Source organism: Myodes glareolus, chromosome 13, assembly GCF_982192425.1.
Source record: "Myodes glareolus chromosome 13, mMyoGla1.1, whole genome shotgun sequence".
NCBI lineage: Eukaryota > Metazoa > Chordata > Mammalia > Rodentia > Cricetidae > Myodes > Myodes glareolus.
The window spans coordinates 49,619,831-49,637,749 of record NC_142038.1 but is presented as its reverse complement, the minus strand read 5'-3'; the positions used below and the strand labels follow the sequence as shown (position 1 = coordinate 49,637,749).

The following is a 17,919-nucleotide window of genomic DNA, read 5'->3' as shown; positions in this document are numbered from 1 at the left end:
TCTCCCTCTCTGTGTGTGTGTGTGTGTGTGTGTGTGTGTGTGTGTGTGTGTCTGGCTGTCTCTGTCTCTGTCTCTGTCTCTCTCTCTCCCTCCCCCCCCTCTTAGTTTTTTAGGACAGAGTTTCTCTGTGAAGACCTGGCCATCCTGGAACTTGTTCTACAGACCAGGCTAGCCTTGAACTCAGGTTCCTGAGTACAGGGGTTAAAGGTTTGCACCACCACTGCCCAGCAAGAGAGATGAACAAATTTTAACCAGAACAGAATCTGAAGAAATAAAGACTGGGGGATTTCTAGAATTAATGAAATATCAGCAAACAAATCTAAGCGATCGCTGTAAATCTAAAAGGAAACATTACAGAGATGTTTGTGTCTATATAAACATCATAGTGGGATTTCAGAAAACCAAAAAACTGCAAGAAATAGCAATTTAAATTCAATACATGATGATTACACTGTCCAGTCTGATCTGTGTTTCTCAGTAGAAGCAATGTAAAATAAGAAACCTTCAATGTGCTGACAGAAGTTAGCAAGCCATTCTATCCTGTTTTTTTTTATAGAGTCATCAAAGGAGAAGATTGAACAAACTTGACATCATTTTAGTTTTAATTAATAAAGGTTACAGGGAAGAAGCAGTATAAATAGATTTTATCTTTATGGACCCAAACCTTGCCACAGATGTGGTTTAGGAGTTTGGTGTGTCTTTGTTTCTAGCCTCTAGCCACATTCCTTCTCTCCTCCTCTCCTGATAAAGTCTCACAGTGTGGCCCAGACCGGGTTCAAACTGATGATTCCCAGGCCTTGGCTTCTGAACTGTGTATCATAGAGGCCTGATTCCACAGTCATTTCTACTCTAGAATATCAACATCGGACCACAAGTATTTTCTAGAAGTGGTAGTCTCCTATGACTGCATAGTCTCTCCTCTCTTGCTTGCCCCCCAAACAGGACTCTCCAGAAGTGAATGCAAGGACAGATAAAAGGCCTTTGTGTGTGCAAAGGAAGCACTGTACCACTGAACTACATCCCCCAAACACAGCATCCTTAAGCTGTGTTTTATTATTTTCTTGGTTTCAAACACCAATTATGTCAATAAACCCCAAATTCATCATCGAAGCTCAATTCTTTCCTCAGTTTCATTTATATGGTGGAAGATCATGTGTGTGGCTATAGGGGTGTTCTGTGTTAACCTTAAAGTTTTTTTTTCAAGACAGGGTTTCTCTGTAGCTTTTTAGAGCCTGTCCTGGGACTTGCTCTGTAGACCATGGCCTCAAACTCAGAGACCCGCCTGCCTCTGCCTCCCGAGTGCTGGGATTAAAGGTGTCCCATCACTGCCCGACTCACCTTAAACTTTGTTGTTGTTGTTTCTTGCTTTTTTTCCAACTCACATTTTAAAATTTTTTTTTAAAAAAAAAACCTTTTTTATTTTACATACCAATCCCTGTTCTCCCTCCCCTCCTGTTCCCACCACCTTCTCCCCACCTCAACCCCAAACACTCCTCAGAATGGGTAAGGCCTCCATGGGGAGTCAACAAAGTCTGTCATATCACATTGAGGCAGGGTCAATGTTATCTAGGAGTAGGAAGGAATCCCTCCATATGGAAAGGACTCCAAAAAGTCAATTCATGTTCTAGAGATAAATCTTGAAAATTTTTAATGTCCTACATGGGTTTTAAGCTAAAATTTTCCCTTCCCCTAAACTGAAATTTGTTCCCCTTCCATGCATATCCCTCTTCCATATCTTCTTTCTGTTTACACCACCAGTTAACAGCACTAATATCATATGATACTTAAATCTTGTAAATGAAGTAATATTTCCTCACTATAACACTCTCGTATGACTGATCTATCACTTCATCCTGTATTATCACATAGTGTGGGTACAAATGCATTACTGCATTTTCAGTTGATGCCACCATCATCACCTACCTCTATTATTGCAACAAGCTCTTACCTGTGTCCAGTTTTTTCTCTTCTTTTTATTTTTTTATTTAGTTTTTAAATACATAATTTCTTCCTTGTTTATTCTCAACTCTGAAATATGTTTATCTTTTAAAAAATAAAACCTGGATTATATTACTCTTCTGTTCAGAAAACTTCGACGTTCTTGCATTTCCACTGACGTGCCTTATAAATTCTTTGCTTGCTTTTCCAATTTCAGCTTTTACCAAACTTCTCCTGTTATGAGCCATTGCCATGATCTTATTTCAGCTCTTTTGGAACCTGCCTTTCATTTTAGATTTGTAATGTCACGTTTTTACCTTCCTGAAGACCAGGGATACGCATGTGCTTTCTTACCACTGAGCTAGGCCTCCAGCCCAGCCAAATGGAATTTTTGTTTAGATTTCTTCCACTTATTTCTCATGTATCAGTTTAGAATACACTTTCTCCAGGAAAGCCTTTTATCCACCTCCAAACTTTGGTTAGTTGATTCTCTTCTATGATCTTATATTAGCATGAGCCTTCCTCATCAAGACAGCCATTATGCTTCATGTGAAGTGTTCATTTCTTTCTTTCTCCCCTTTTCATAGCTGAAATAGCTTCTTCCTGATTATCATTCACTCCCTCATACTTACCACATTACTATCTCAAGTATGTACTTAATAAAATCACTGAGAAAATCATGGAATAGATAAATAAAACACTTGGAGCCATGCCTTTGGAAGCCCTGAATGTGCAAATTAGCGAAGTCCTGCTTCACAGTTTTTTATGTCAGAATCTGGACACATCATACTCTATTCTATACTGAGTGTGTATTTTCTACTGCAGTCAGACGGGTCTCCTGTGAGAATTCCTATGGAAACAGTACCATTTACCTAACCCAAAGTATCCAACTTCCCCAAACAACCATTTGCACATACTAGACTCAATTTCAAGTGCATAAACACACCTTTCCAGCCTTTTCTAAGAGCATCTAATAATGACTAGGAGAGATCTCTAGGTTGCCATTTTCAATTTTCCTAAGAATCTCTTGCTCATCTTTGTAAAGTCATTGACATGGGAGCCCTTTGAACTATCTTTCGTTTTATTGTTGTCTTCAAGGAGAGACCAGGAACTGTTAGAAACAAGGATTCTATTTTTAAACCATTTCACCAGCACAGTTCTATTGGAGAGTAATTTATTGTGTTACTCACAAGAGCTCCAACTCAGAAATGGAGATGGGAATAAAGAAGAACATATAATTTAGTTTCGTTAACCAACACATTCAATAAAATAGTTTATTGTCTCAAACCTATTCGGCTTTGTCAACTCCTGACATAGTCACATGGTGGCGCTGCAGGATAAGATGGGAGACCGTTTCCTAACTGCAGCTCAGTTTTCCCTTGACCAGCGGAAGTGAAAGCATCAGATGAAACAGCAGCCGGCTTTCTGAAAGGGTGGAGCACTGACAAGACCGTCCTGAAAGGACTGCACATCTACAAATTCCCAAAGGTCTAGATGAGCAAAACCACCCTCTGAGCTACCAGAGACTGACCGGAAAGAGAACAGCAGAAAAGCATCTTGTCTAAGCAATGATGGAGCCAGGAGTGAGGAGAGCTGTTCAGCATATAAGGCAAGTGCTGCTTTATTTTATTTTCCTGGAAGGGTCTTTGGCTCTTTCCGAGACCTGGAGCTATTCTGTGGCAGAAGAAATGGAGACTGGCTCCTCTATAGCCAATATAATTAAAGATATGGGTGTGGGAGACCTGGCTGCACGGGGAGCCAGAGTTATATTTGATGATTATCAGCCTTATTTGTGGTTAGAACCTGAGACCGGAAACTTGCTCTTGAATAAAAAACTGGACAGGGAGGCACTCTGTGGTACCAGTGAACCCTGTATATTGCATTTCCAGGTGTTAGTGGAAAATCCTTTGCAATTTTTTCAGGCTGAGCTCTTGGTTGAAGACATAAATGACCATACTCCCATGTTCCTAGAGAAACTCATATTTCTAAATATTTCAGAAGGGGCTAGTCCAGGAAGCTCATTCCAAATGGCTAGTGCTCAGGACTTAGATGTAGGAATGAATGGTGTCCAAAACTATACAATAAGCCCCAACCCCTATTTCTACCTTACGTTAAAAGACAGTGGTAAGGGAAGAAAATACCCAGAGTTGGTACTGGATGGCTCTCTGGACAGAGAAAAGGAGCCTTCAATTAGTTTAATACTAACAGCCCTGGATGGTGGGTCCCTGCCCAGGTCAGCGACGGCACTGATTCAAGTTGTGGTTGTAGATGTTAATGACAATGCCCCTGAGTTTGAAAGAATGCTGTATGAGGTTCAAGTACCAGAGAACAGCCCTGTGGACTCACTGGTAACCAAGGTGTCGGCTACAGATTTGGACACAGGGGTAAATGGAGAAATATCTTATTCATTTTCTCATGTCTCTAAAGATGTATGGAAAACATTCAAAATTCATCCAGTTTCTGGTGAAGTCCATTTGAAAGCACCCCTAGATTTTGAGGTAATTCAGTCTTATACAATAAATGTTCAAGCTGTTGACGGTGGGAGTCTCTCTGGAAAATCAGTCATTATTGTTCAAGTTATAGACGTGAATGACAACCCGCCAGAAATAGTCTTTACGTCTCTTATGAGCCCCATTCCCGAAAACTGCCTGTCAGAAATGGTGGTCGCTGTTTTCAGTGTGAGAGACCAAGACTCGGAAGACAATGGCCGAATGTTGTGCTCAATTCAAGACAATCTTCCTTTTCTCTTGAAACCTACTTTCAAAAATTTCTACACTCTAGTAACAGAAAATACACTGGACAGAGAGAGCAGAGCTGAGTACAACGTCACCATCACAGTCACTGACATGGGCACACCCAGGCTCACAACCCAGCACACCATAACAGTGCAGGTGTCTGATGTCAACGACAACTCCCCCTCCTTCAATCAAAGCTCCTACACCCTGTTTGTCCACGAGAACAACAGCCCCGCCCTGCACATAGGCACCATCAGCGCCACAGACTCAGACTCAGGCTCCAATGCCCACATCACCTACTCGCTGCTGCCCACCCAAGACCCGCAGCTGGACCTCTCCTCACTCATCTCCATCAATGCCAACAGCGGACAGCTGTTCACACTCAGGGCGCTGGACTACGAGACCCTGCAGACCTTCGAGTTCTGCGTGGGGGCCACAGACCAAGGCTCGCCCGCACTCAGTAGCCAGGCACTGGTGCGCGTGCAGGTAGGTGTTGGACACCAACGACAATGCACCCTTTGTGCTCTACCCGCTGCAGAACGCCTCTGCGCCCTTCACAGAACTGCTGCCCAGGGCGGCAGAGTCTGGCTACCTGGTCACCAAGGTGGCGGCAGTGGACAGAGACTCTGGACAGAACGCCTGGCTGTCGTTCCAGCTGCTCAAGGCCACGGAGCCAGGGCTGTTCAGCGTGTGGGCTCACAATGGCGAGGTGCGCACCTCCAGGCTGCTGAGTGAGCGCGATGCGCCCAAGCACAGGCTGCTGCTGCTGGTCAAGGACAATGGCGATCCTCCAAGGTCTGCCAGTGTCACTCTGCTTGTGCTGCTGGTGGATAGCTTCTCTCAGCCCTACCTGCCTCTGCCTGAGGTGGCGCTCGACTCCACGCAGAACGATGACGACTTGCTTACGCTCTACCTGGTTATTGCCTTGGCGTCTGTGTCTTCGCTTTTCCTTTTGTCTGTGCTGCTGTTCATTGGAATGAGGCTGTGCAGGAGGGCCCGGGCGGCTTCTCTGGGTGGTTGCTCTGTGCCTGAGAGACACTTTCCTAGACACCTGGTGGACGTGAGCGGAGCGGGTACCTTGTCCCAGAGCTACCAGTATGAGGTGTGTCTGACTGGAGTGTCAGATACCAAAGATTTTCAATTCCTAAAATCTGTGTCTCCCAACCATGAGGTTGTGAATTTCATGGAAGAGAACTCTACTTCTGTGAATGGTTTTGGATACAATTAAGAATCCATTGCAGATGGTTTCGGATGAGCGTTCACTCTTTCTAAACATTCTTGTTTCCCACTGTTTTATCTTCATAAGGAATTTCTAGCTCCTTGCATACTGTTACAGGTTAGTCTGTTTTACAAAATCACTTTTGGTAAAGACAGAGAACTTTGTTCATTCCTGAGTCAGTGTTTCTTCAACTTGTCAGATTGTCAACATGAATCATTATTGATTTGAAAATGCTCACTTTCATTTTATTGACTGTTGTCCAGAAACATTCTCGAACTTTTGAAATGCGATAAAGATGTCATGAATTATCAGTGTATTTTCTGCCCAACATTATGCTTTCCTATCTCAAATAGAGTATCTGAACATGCATGATTTTGTTGTACAACAGTATTAATTGGGAAAGACAAAATCTCTGAAGTATCAAGGCTTTTATTGTCTTCATATGAACATCCAATATGTAATACATATAAATATTGTTAAAATGTTTTTAGATATCTCAAGACTTGTTAAGTGCCAGATCCCTCCCGTGACATCTGGCTAGCCCACCTCACGTTTTCTGAAAATATCTCTCTTCAGCATAGGTATAGGGCCAAAGCTGGATTTGTTTTGTACAACTGAGGTTCCTCTATGTTTCAGACAGTTGGACAGAGTGATGGGCATTGCTAACCTAAACTGAGCCAGTCTGGTCCTGTTTACTTTTATAATCACTTTAGAAACCAAATGCGTGCTAGTCTTTCTGTTAGGAATGAAGCAAGAAAGTGATGTCATCTTTTGGGGACATACCAGAAGCCACACCTCTGAGAGAGGAAAAAAAGGAAACAGACAAGTGGTCCTGTGAAAGACATTCTTGTCAGTAATCCCCAATGGGGCTGGGGACAGAAAACTAAGATGTGCTCTTTTAATGGACTTTTCTAATCCAACTGAGAAATTCTTGTCTATTAAATTTGTATTTTCTTTGAATTGTGCATGCTACTATAACACATCCAAAAGCTTGGTAAACTATTACAGAAACATGAAAAGGGAATGTGAAGTCTTTGTCAAAATGGGTAATTTTGAAGTCAGAAGTGGTGGTAATCTCAGGAAACTGAGGCAAGTTCTTGAGATCAGAGCCAGTAAAGACTCTCTTTAGTTAGGGAAAACCACGATGTTTTTCCTTTAAGAGAAAGATGGTTTAGACACGCTGTGTTATTCAAGTGACTACTGAAAGGATATAGAGTAGGAAGATGTTGTCTTGTTCATTCAGCTTTTTATAAAATGAGTTAGGTTCTCAACAAAGTAAGAAGCATCTACAATGGGAGAAAAATCCACACAATTGTGTGCTTTATTCCATGATGATTTAAACATCTTCTCTGTAACAAGAATTATTTTAGATGTTGGGATGCAGCAGTGAAGCAAACAATGCTGAAGTTCTTACAGGGTACCCGAAAGAAATATTCAAACATATTCATTTACAGTACCTGTGATGAAAAACACCAGAGAGAAAGAATGGGGTAAGAACTGCTTTCATTTAGTTTTCCCCTAGGCGAAAAGTTTTATAAAATTTTAAGTTCCTGGAAATGTGTAGAAAGTGTATCATAAACTGGATCTAACATGTAGATTTTTTTTCCTTTATGAAAAATCAACCAATGTGAACCACAATCGTGTTACCTGGAAGACATACACTTACAAAGAAGCCCCGAAGTATTGAACCCACTTTATACTGAATTTGAAATTGCATGTCTATATGTTACTAGTTTTACAAGATGACTGATCAATCAGTTCTATGTCTTCTTTCATTCTTAGTTTCCCCTAGAGTGTCCCAGCATAAGTTACAGGGTTTCTAGTAGGGAGGCAGTATATCTGGGTTGTTTACTCGTGTATTTTTCAGAATCTGACACATTAATAACAAGAATTCCTTTTGCTTAGTGAAGGACTGAACAATCAAAATAACATTAATTTCGTGATTGAATATATTTTCTAACTTCTGACAACTGAAATAGACTACATAAAAAGAATGGAACCATGTAGCGATTTGTTGAGAAGCAAAAACAACGCATGGTGGCGCTGCAGGCTAAGGTTTAAAAAAGAATGACCGCGGAAGAGGGGGAAATGCTTCTTCAGGTCTCTCTCTGGCTAAAAAAAGACCTTAGACAGAGCTCAAACCATTAAGTCTCCAGAGAATGCTGCCGACCTACACTTCGGAACAGACTATAAACTGACAGATCGACTGCTGTCTGGGCGCCCTTGCACCCTGGGTGCCGAAGCAAAGATGAAGATGGGAAAGGAGCACAAACAAAGGCAAGTTCTGTTGATCTTTCTCTTATTGGGAGTGGTTGGGGCAGGCTGGGAGCCCCGCCATTACTTTGTTTTGGAGGAAACACCCAGGGGCACGTTTTTAGCTGATCTACTCAAGGACCTAGGGCTGGGAGTTGCGGAGCTGGCTGCTAGAGGAGCCCAGGTGGTCTCAGAGGATAACGAGTCCCGCTTACAGCTTGATCTACAGACTGGGAAGCTAATATTAAATGAAAATTTGGACCGGGAGGAACTGTGCGGCCCCACTGAGCCCTGTGTCACACATTTCCAAGTGTTACTGAAAAAACCACTGGAAATATTTCGAGCTGCGCTACAAGTGGGAGACATAAATGATCATTCTCCCAAGTTTCCTGAGAGAGAAATGACGGTGAAAATCGTGGAGGCTAGCTCTGTTGGTTCTGTGTTTCTACTTAAAAGCGCTCAGGATTTGGATGTGGGCAACAACAGCATTCAGAACTATAGCCTCAGTACCAATTCCCATTTCCATGTTTCCACCCGAGACCGAGGTGATGGGAGGAAATACCCAGAGCTGGTGCTGGACAAAGAGCTTGACCGCGAGGAGCAGGCAGAGTTCAGATTAACTCTGACTGCGCTGGATGGAGGGTCTCCGCCCAGGACTGGCACCTCACAAATCCGGATTATTGTCTTGGATGTCAATGACAATGCTCCTAAGTTTGCACAGGCGCTCTATCAGGTGCAGATCCTAGAGAGCAGCCCCGTGGGTTCCCTGGTTGCTAAGGTCTCAGCCAAGGATTTAGATACTGGGACAAACGGAGAAGTATCGTATTCGTTTTTTCATCGTTCTCAGGAGATGAGTAAAACTTTTGAGCTAGACGCCCTGTCAGGAGAAGTGCGACTAATTAAAACACTGGACTTCGAGACAGCATCTTCATATGAAATAGACATAGAGGCATCTGATGGCGGAGGGCTTTCTGGGAAATGTTCTGTTTCTATTCAGGTGATGGATGTCAATGATAATTACCCAGAACTAACTGTTTCGTCGCTCACCAGCCCCATCCCAGAAAACTCACCAGAGACAGAAGTGGCTCTATTTCGAATTCGGGACCGAGACTCTGGGGAAAATGGAAAGACAATTTGTTCCATCCAAGATGGTATTCCTTTTGTACTGGAACCTTCTGTTGAAAACTTCTATAGACTGATGACAGAGAGCGGGTTAGACAGAGAGAGCAGAGCTGAGTACAACATCACCATCACAGTCACCGACCTGGGCACACCCAGGCTCTCAACCCAGCACACCATAACAGTGCAGGTCTCTGACGTCAACGACAACGCCCCCGCCTTCACTCAAAGCTCCTACACACTGTTTGTCCAAGAGAACAACAGCCCCGCCCTGCACATAGGCACCATCAGCGCCACAGACTCAGACTCAGGCTCCAATGCCCACATCACCTACTCAATGCTGCCCACCCACGACCCGCAGCTGCCCCTCTCCTCGCTCATCTCCATCAATGCCGATAACGGACAGGTGTTCGCCCTCAGGGCGCTGGACTACGAGTCCCTGCAGAGCTTCGAGTTCCGCGTGGGTGCCAAAGACCAAGGCTCGCCCGCGCTCAGCAGCCAAGCGCTGGTGCGCGTGCAGGTGCTGGACGCCAACGACAATGCGCCCTTCGTGCTCTACCCGCTGCAGAACGCCTCTGCGCCCTTCACAGAGCTGCTGCCCAGGGCGGCGGAACCTGGCTACCTGGTCACGAAGGTCGTGGCGGTGGACAGAGACTCTGGACAGAACGCCTGGCTGTCGTTCCAGCTGCTGAAGGCCACGGAGCCAGGGCTGTTCAACGTGTGGGCTCACAATGGCGAGGTGCGCACCTCCAGGCTGCTGAGTGAGCGCGATGCACCCAAGCACAGGCTGCTGCTGCTGGTCAAGGACAATGGCGATCCTCAGCGCTCTGCCAGTGTCAATCTGCATGTGCTGCTGGTGGATGGCTTCTCTCAACCCTACCTGCCTCTGCCTGAGGAGGCTCGCGACGTCACAGGCTACAATGAAGACCTGCTCACGCTGTACCTGGTCATTGCCTTGGCATCTGTGTCTTCGCTCTTCCTCTTGTCTGTGTTGCTGTTCGTGGGGGTGAGGCTGTGCAGGAGGGCCAGGGCGACCTCTCTGGGTGGCTGCTCTATGCCTGAAGGACACTTTCCTGGCCACCTGGTAGATGTCAGCGGTGCGGGGACCCTGTCCCAGAGCTACCAGTATGAGGTTTGTCTGACCGGAGACTCTCATAGTAATGAGTTCAGATTCATGAAGCCGGTGTTTACCAATATTCTAGACCAAAACTCTGATGGGCAATTAGGAGATAATCCACCCTTCCCGAGTATTTTAGGCATGTGAAACTTCACGTTTCACTCGCTGTGTAACTAATTCTCTTTTGATTTTGCATTTTCTTTTCAAATTTGGTAGCAATGTTTAATTGTGTTTGTGTTTTCATTTCTCTGCTAGTTTAACTAATGTTACCATTTGTTTTCTAGCGTTCACTGTGTAAGTATTTTTCCAGTTCTGTTGTTACTGAGCATTTTCTATCAGGGCACTTCATGTTCCTGATTGAATTTGCCATACTCTCTCCCAAAGGATGTGAATCTCTTCTAATGAACACAAGTCTAATTTTAAAAGTACATTTCCTGGCCTAAGAGAACAGATTAGTTTGGAGAGTGCTTGTGCAGTTTGTTGGAGGCCCTAGGTTGGATCACCCTGTAATTCCAGCCTTTGGAGGTACAGCAGGCTATCAGGAATTCAAGGTCATTTACTACATAGAGAATTCAAGCTCAGCCAGGGCTGTATGATGAACATGGCATATTAAGTCTCAAAAAATAAAAAAATACATTCCTGAGTGTGTGACACCACAGAAGAAAATATGATTTCTTTTAAATCATACTTCATTTTAAAATTGGAAGCCCATAGGTTTTCGTGTTTGTTTTTTGTGTTGCCAAGAGTTCAGAGCCTCCTTTGTGTTATCTTTGGAAGGAGTTCATATTCATTAATACCAAGTTTCTTCCAGATCCCGTTTATGTTTTCTTTTTTCCAACAGGAAGTAACATGGTAATTTCAAGTTTTTTAATGTTCACTGTAAATATCATTTCATGAAAAATGTATCCATGCCTCTTCTTTCTTGTCTAAATTAATACAGAAAAGAATAAAAGCCTCCCTGTTATCTTTAGTTGATGGGAGCCCTTGGCATGCTGCTCCCAGATGGTCTGTGGTGAGAAAGTTTCTGTAAAATCGATAGATTCCAGAAACAGTGATGTATTTCTTGCTGTTATCACTTATAGTGAGGATATCTTGATGTAAACCCCAAATTCTGGGCTCAGGTTACCTCCTGGTGGTATAACATTGCCAATATCTACTTGATTTGGATGATGACAATGTTGGAATAAATCTTCTGGCCTACCATGTCACCTGGATGACAATGTTGGAATAATAAATCTTCTGGCCTGCCCTGTCACCTGGGTACCCTGTCCCTTTAAGAGACAAGCCCCGCCCACTCCCAATCTCTTCCTTCCTACAGCTAAGGCAAGGCGATCTCAAATCTTCTCTCCCTCCCCTCTTCTCTGTTCCTTCTTCTGAAAAGACAGATTTTGCCTCTCCTTCCTCCCTCCTTTCTTCTCTTTCTCTGTCCCCCCTTTCTTTTTCCTCCCTGCTTAACTCCTTATCCTTATACCCCTCCCAACACCTACTAAATAAACTCTATATCCAAGCTCTCTCTGAATGTTGTATCTGTCTGTCTCCCACCTGCCTCAGTCTGACACCTACCAGGAGACCTGCCAGGGTTGTGCAGCCATGAATCATAACAGACATTGCTCTGACTGATAAGGAATTTGAAACAAAATGTATTATAGAATTAACATTATTTTGTCAAACAATTTTTAGTAATGGATATGTTGATGGCTTGTTGAATGATTTGGAGAAATAGTTTAAAAAATGATGACCTCAAAGCTGTTCAGTACTGATTCCTAGAACCTATGAATATTACTTTACATTGTAAAGAGAAAATACAAATGAAATTAAGGTTTCAATAAACTAAACTTAAAATAGGGAGTGTATCCTAAATCATTTGGGTGGGTCTGATAGGGCCAGTGAAAGGTTTGTAAAAGCAAAGGTGAGTCTACTTTGAGATGAAGAATAGCCAGGCATTGTGGTACATGCCTTTAACCCCAGCACTTGGGAGGCAGAGTTAGGAAGAGTTCAAGGCCAGCCTTGACTAGTGCGTACCAGGATAGCCAGAGTTACATAGTGAGACCCTGTTTTGAAAACATACATGCACACCGAGAGGGAGGGGACAGAAGAAGAAGTTTTCTAAGGACTGAAGATGTGGTTTCACTATTTCATCCTGCTATATTCTGCCTGCCATACAGAGTTTGAATTTCCTAGCAAATTCCCACAATAGAATAAGTCACTTACTTGTGATATGTTTTCTGAAGTCTCTATTTCTCTGGTTGAAACCTGACTGATACAAATTTTGGTACCTGGACTGAGATGAAGTTGATAGAATGACTTAAAATATGGAAGTGGGGCCAGTAGTGGTGGCACACACCTTTTAATCCCAGCACTTGTGAGCCAGAGACAGCAAGATCTCTAGGTAGCCTGTAGCCTGGTCTACGTGGTGAGTTCCAGGACAGTTATTGCAACACAGAGAAACCCTGCCTCAAAAATAAACCATATGTGTTTATGGAAGTGAATTTTAAACTGGACTGTGGTCAGAGGACAGATGAAATTGCAGATACAGAATAGAAAAAGTTCAGATTGTGTTGTACAGACTTGGTAGAAATGTGATAGTAACAAGTATGTTAATGAAGGTGCAAAAGGAATTGAGGAGCTTGGTGCTTATAGAACATGTTGGCACATAGAACTTATAAATCATTTAAAGGAAACTATGAAGAGAAATATAGACATTAAAGTTACTATTAGGAAGAGCCCAGGCAGGGAGAACATTTTTTTTATTAAAAATTTTCCACCTCCTCCCAATACCCTCCCACTTCCCCCACTCCCTCTCTTCCTCCCTCTCCAGTCCTAAGAGCAGTCAGGTTTTCCTGCTCTGTGGGAAGTCCAAAGTCCTCCCGGCTCCCTCCAGGTCTAGGAAGGTGAGCATCCAAAGAGACTAGACTCCCACAAGGCCAGTCCATGCAGTACAATAAAAACTCAGTGCCATTGTCCTTGGCATCTCAGTTGGCCCTCAAGGTCAGTCACATTCAGAGAGTCCAGTTTGATCACATACTCCACCAGTCCCAGTCCAGCTGGCTTTGGTGAGTTCCCATTAGATCAGTCCCATTGTCTCAGTGGGTGGACGCACCCCTCATGGTCCTGACTTCCTTGCTCATGTTCTCCCTCCTTCTGCTCCTCATTTGGACCTTGGGAGCTCAGTCCAGTGCTCCAATGTGGGTCTCTGCCTCTATCTCCATCCATCGCCTGATGAAGGTTCTATGGTGATATGCAAGATATTCATCAGTGTGGTTATAGAATAAGGCCAGTTCAGGCACCCTCTCCTCTGTTGCCCAAGGACCTAGTTGGGGACATCCCCTCGGACACCTGGGAACCCCTCTAGAGCCAAGACTCTAGCCAACCCTAAAATGACTCCCTTAGTTAGGATAACTTCTTCCCTGCTCCCATATCCACTCTTCCTCCATCTCAATTATCCCATTCCCCCAAGCTCTCCCCAATGAGGGAGAACATTTTGAAAGCTAAAGGAAAATTAATACTTTTATTCTTACATTATATGAAGAAAATCGTTCATTCATTTGGATGTTTGGCTAAGGAAATTTCCAGGGAAAGAGTTGGAAGTACAGTCTGATTTCTTCTTGTTGTTTATAGTAAAATATGAGATGGATGACTAGAGGAAATTTTCATCCTAATTGCTTTGTAACACATGTTAAAATCAGGAGAGTCACTGCCAGACGTGCTTGCATTGGAGAGAAAGTCGTAGGTACAACCAGGAAAGCATTCACTAGTGCTGAGAAATTCCAGCGTTGTTAGTCACAGGGAAGCCTCTTTAAATGGGGCAAACAGGTTTTCTATTAACACGCTTTTAATGACTTTTCCCTCGTGTACGGAGACAGGTATGTGACACTGACTGCAGAGATCACATGTAGCACACCCTCTGACTGACAGAACTTTCACAAGTTGTCTCATCTTTCCAGTCTCCAGTATGCCTGGTAATGGGTTAGAAAAAAAGAAAGTATTATTTTCTCCAGACTATTGTTATTAGCAGCCAATGAGTAGGAGTAGTTCCTGACACTTGGAAGCACTGATGACAAATTTCAAAATAATGTTGATTTGAATACAAAATGGGAAAAGGAAGTTTATTACTGGTACATTTAGATTTGGTCTTGCTCTCAATTTTTCTAAATGGTATACTTGGGTTAATCCCAACAGTCTTCTCATATGCTGAGATGTTTTGAAGTAGGCCCAGAGATTCAAACTTGTTAGGTCAGTTCATTCAATTTTCCATTGTCTCACAAATTGTTTGGCAATTGTTTCTTCCTCTTCTATATAACAAAGTGTTGTGTAAAGTATTTGTGATACTTTGAATGAAAATTTGTCTCCTATAAACTCCGATATTTGAATACTTGGTCTCTGGTTGGTGGAGCTCTTTGTGGGGCTGCTGGAGAAAGTCCCACCGTGTTGGGCTTAAGAGTTCATAGCACTGCACCCCATCCAGTTTTCTCTCTACACTTGGTGTTTGTGGTTGAAGTTGTAATCTGTCAGCTTTTTGCTCTGGATCCCTGCTTCTGTAGCACCCCCAACCATTATGGTGTCTCTCTGGAAACATAAACAAAAATAAACTTTCTTCCCACAGTCTCATTTGGTTATGGTCTTCTATCACAGCAACTGAAGAGTAACTCACAAAAGTTTTGGTTATTTTCCTTTTATGTTTATGAATTTGATATAATTTAGTATTAAAATAATCCATGGGTGAATTTTTTCCTTAGCGAAGACTGCATTGCAATCTCCATTTTTTATCTCAAAATTTATGCAAGACATGGGATACTTGAAAGATATTATTTATTTATAATATTAATTTTATCTTCTGATCTATTTAGGCTATACAGTGATGCTCTTCTTTTTATCACAGATATTGATAATGTGTACTTTATCCTCTCTTGTTTTCATAAGCATTAATATGAGAGTATCATCGTCTTTGATTTTTTTTAAAAATAAGCCAGAATTCCCTTTGATACATTGCCTATTTCTTTTTATTTTCTGTTCCAACACATTCTACTATTATGCTATAATTTCTCATATCTCCTTTGGATTTAGCTTTCCCTTTTGCTAGCTTTCTTATTTACTCTATGCTTTACTTTTCAAATTGAAATCAAAACACATAAAATACGAATAAGTTGTATACTTTCTCTGTGTGGTGCTGATGTTCTAATGACCACTCTATTTGGATTTGTAGTTTCCATCTTATTCGACAGGTAGGTCAATTATGAGTATATTACTTGATTTCAAAGTACTTTTGGAGTACTATTTTAATACTCCCCAATTATTTATTTGAGGACATATTCTGTGTAACTGCAGTTCTTGAAAAATGATTGAATCATTTTATTCAAAGTATTGTTTTCTCCAGACTGTTGCCACTAACAGTCAAACAGCAGCGGTGATTCTGGAGCATATTAGCAAACCTCCCCATCTACACTTGGAAGAAATGGACATTGTGTTGTGGTAATATTTTGTTTGTGCTATGACAAATAAAGCTTATCTGAAGATCAGAGTGCACAGTTACCTTCTAGTTAGCCATAGAAGCCAGGCGGTGGTGTACACACCTTTGATCCCAGCGCTCTGGAGGAAGAGGCAAATGGATCTCTGTGAGTTCAAGGCGACCTGGGCTACACAGGATTGTTCTAGTCTAAAACAGAAACACAGCCAGGGCAGTGGTGGCTCACACCTTTAATACTAGCATTTGGGAGTTGTACGTCTTTAATCCCAGCACTAGGGAGGTAGAGACAGGATAGTATAAGGCTGGGTGGAGAAAGGAATATAAGGCGGGAGGAAACAGAAGCTCACTGCATTCAGTCTGAAGATTCCTAGAGATAGGCTCATCAATTTGGTCTGGGGATTCAGTAAGGTAAGAACTAGTGGCTGGCTTCTCTGCTTCTCTGATCTTCAGGCAAGCTTTGTTTGTTATAGCACGAACAAAATATCCCCTCATTCTGTAGTTTGTCAGAATGAAGACTTATAAATATTAGCTAAAAGTTGTTTCAGATGTTTTGATATTATTTATGCACAATTTTCTATGTGTTTAATAATTTACTAAAAGGAAGTCAGGACCACGAGGGGTGCATCCACCCACTGAGACGGTGGGACTGATTTAATGGGAGCTCACCAAGGCCAGCTAGACTGGGAGTGATGGAGCATGTGATCAAACTGGACACTCTGAATGTGGCTGGCAATGAAGGCTGACTGAGAAGCCAAGGACAATGGCACTGGGTTTTGATTCTACAACATGGACTGACTTTGTGGGAGCCTGGTTTGTTTGGATGCTCACCTTTATAGACCTGGATGGAGGAGGGAGGACCTTGGACTTCCCACGGGGCAGGAGCCCTGACTGCTCTAAGGACTAGAGAGGGAAGGGGAGGTGAGGAGGGGGAGGGAAAAGGGAGGTGGGGAGGAGGTGGAAATTTTTAATAAATAAATAAATAAATAAATTTTAAAAAAGAATGTGTTAATTTCTTCCAGTATGGTAGTGTATTTATTGTCCATCTCTCTGCTCAAGTCTAGCATTTTTTAATCCTTATCACTTTGAATCTGTTATTTGATTCACATGGGTAAGTTTTTTTCTTGTTGTTTTGTTTTAATGTGATGAGTTTGCATTTGTCAATGTGAAATGTATCTCTTTTGTATTATAGTAAAATTTGTCTGATGAAGACATCCCATAGCTATCTTTTTTTAGTTATGATTGTTTCTTTACTAAGCTATACAAAAGAAGGAAGATAATGAGCTAAGCTGTTAGGCTTGCTGAACTATGGTCCAACATTGCCCTGGCTCTGTCTGAGATGAGGAGACCTGAGGGAGACTGAGGGTCAAACAAGAGATGGGTGGAGCAGGACAGGAGACTTGGGTGAAGAGTGTGTGGTGGAAAGGCTGCTATAGGAGAACCAGGGGACAAATGGAAATGTGGAGAGAGGCAGGAAGGGTGCAAAGAAGTGGAAAGGGGAAAGTTGAGGCAGCTGGGAAGCTCAGAGGGAGCAGGTCAGGAGTTGGAACAATGGCAATGAGGAGGGTAGAGGAGCTGTTTCTGGAGACAGGTAATTGACAAGTCAGGAAGAAGCAAGAGGCTAGCAGCTCTAGGGCAGGTCGGCAGCAGACATCCAGGGGAAGACAACTGTATTCATCTGTTCCCAGCTTAACTCCAGACCCCAAGGGGCCCCCATTGCTAGCCCATTAGCAGAAGCTCAGGCTAAAGCCCCACTGTCCTGCTTTGCTCTGCTGCTGTTAGGCTAAAACACTGGGCTGGAGCTGGACTAGGGCTGGTGGGGAAGTGGGTTCCTGGGACTGAGATGGAGAGAACCTAGACAGTGGATATTTGCCATGGTCAGAACCCAGCACGAGAGTTTCTGGGTAAGCTGGTTCTCTTGAAGATGTGGCAGGAGTATAAGGGATAAGAGAAGAGTTATGCCAGATCAGAGACCTGCAGAGCTGAAGTCATATGAAGGGTGGACAGAAAGGCAATAGGGCAGTGGCTGAGTCCAGTTTACAGGTCCTCGGTGCTAGGCTTTCTGCCCTAGTGTCAA

General features: G+C 43.0%; 2 protein-coding genes across 2 annotated transcripts; both read left to right on the top strand.

The window, feature by feature from the left end:
• The first annotated feature begins 138 nt into the window (after positions 1-138).
• On the top strand, positions 139-6,261 carry LOC125390514 (protocadherin beta-18-like). Its single transcript, XM_085699685.2, is given in 2 exon segments — positions 139-5,162; positions 5,164-6,261. Coding segments are annotated over 2 exon segments (2,394 nt in total). The 5' UTR covers positions 139-3,506; the 3' UTR covers positions 5,902-6,261.
• LOC125390515 (protocadherin beta-15) lies at positions 5,960-14,986 on the top strand. Its single transcript, XM_087896106.1, has one exon. The coding sequence runs from the start codon at positions 8,141-8,143 to the stop codon at positions 10,526-10,528; it is 2,388 nt and encodes a 795-aa protein (XP_087752232.1). The 5' UTR covers positions 5,960-8,140; the 3' UTR covers positions 10,529-14,986.
• The last annotated feature ends 2,933 nt before the right edge of the window (positions 14,987-17,919 follow it).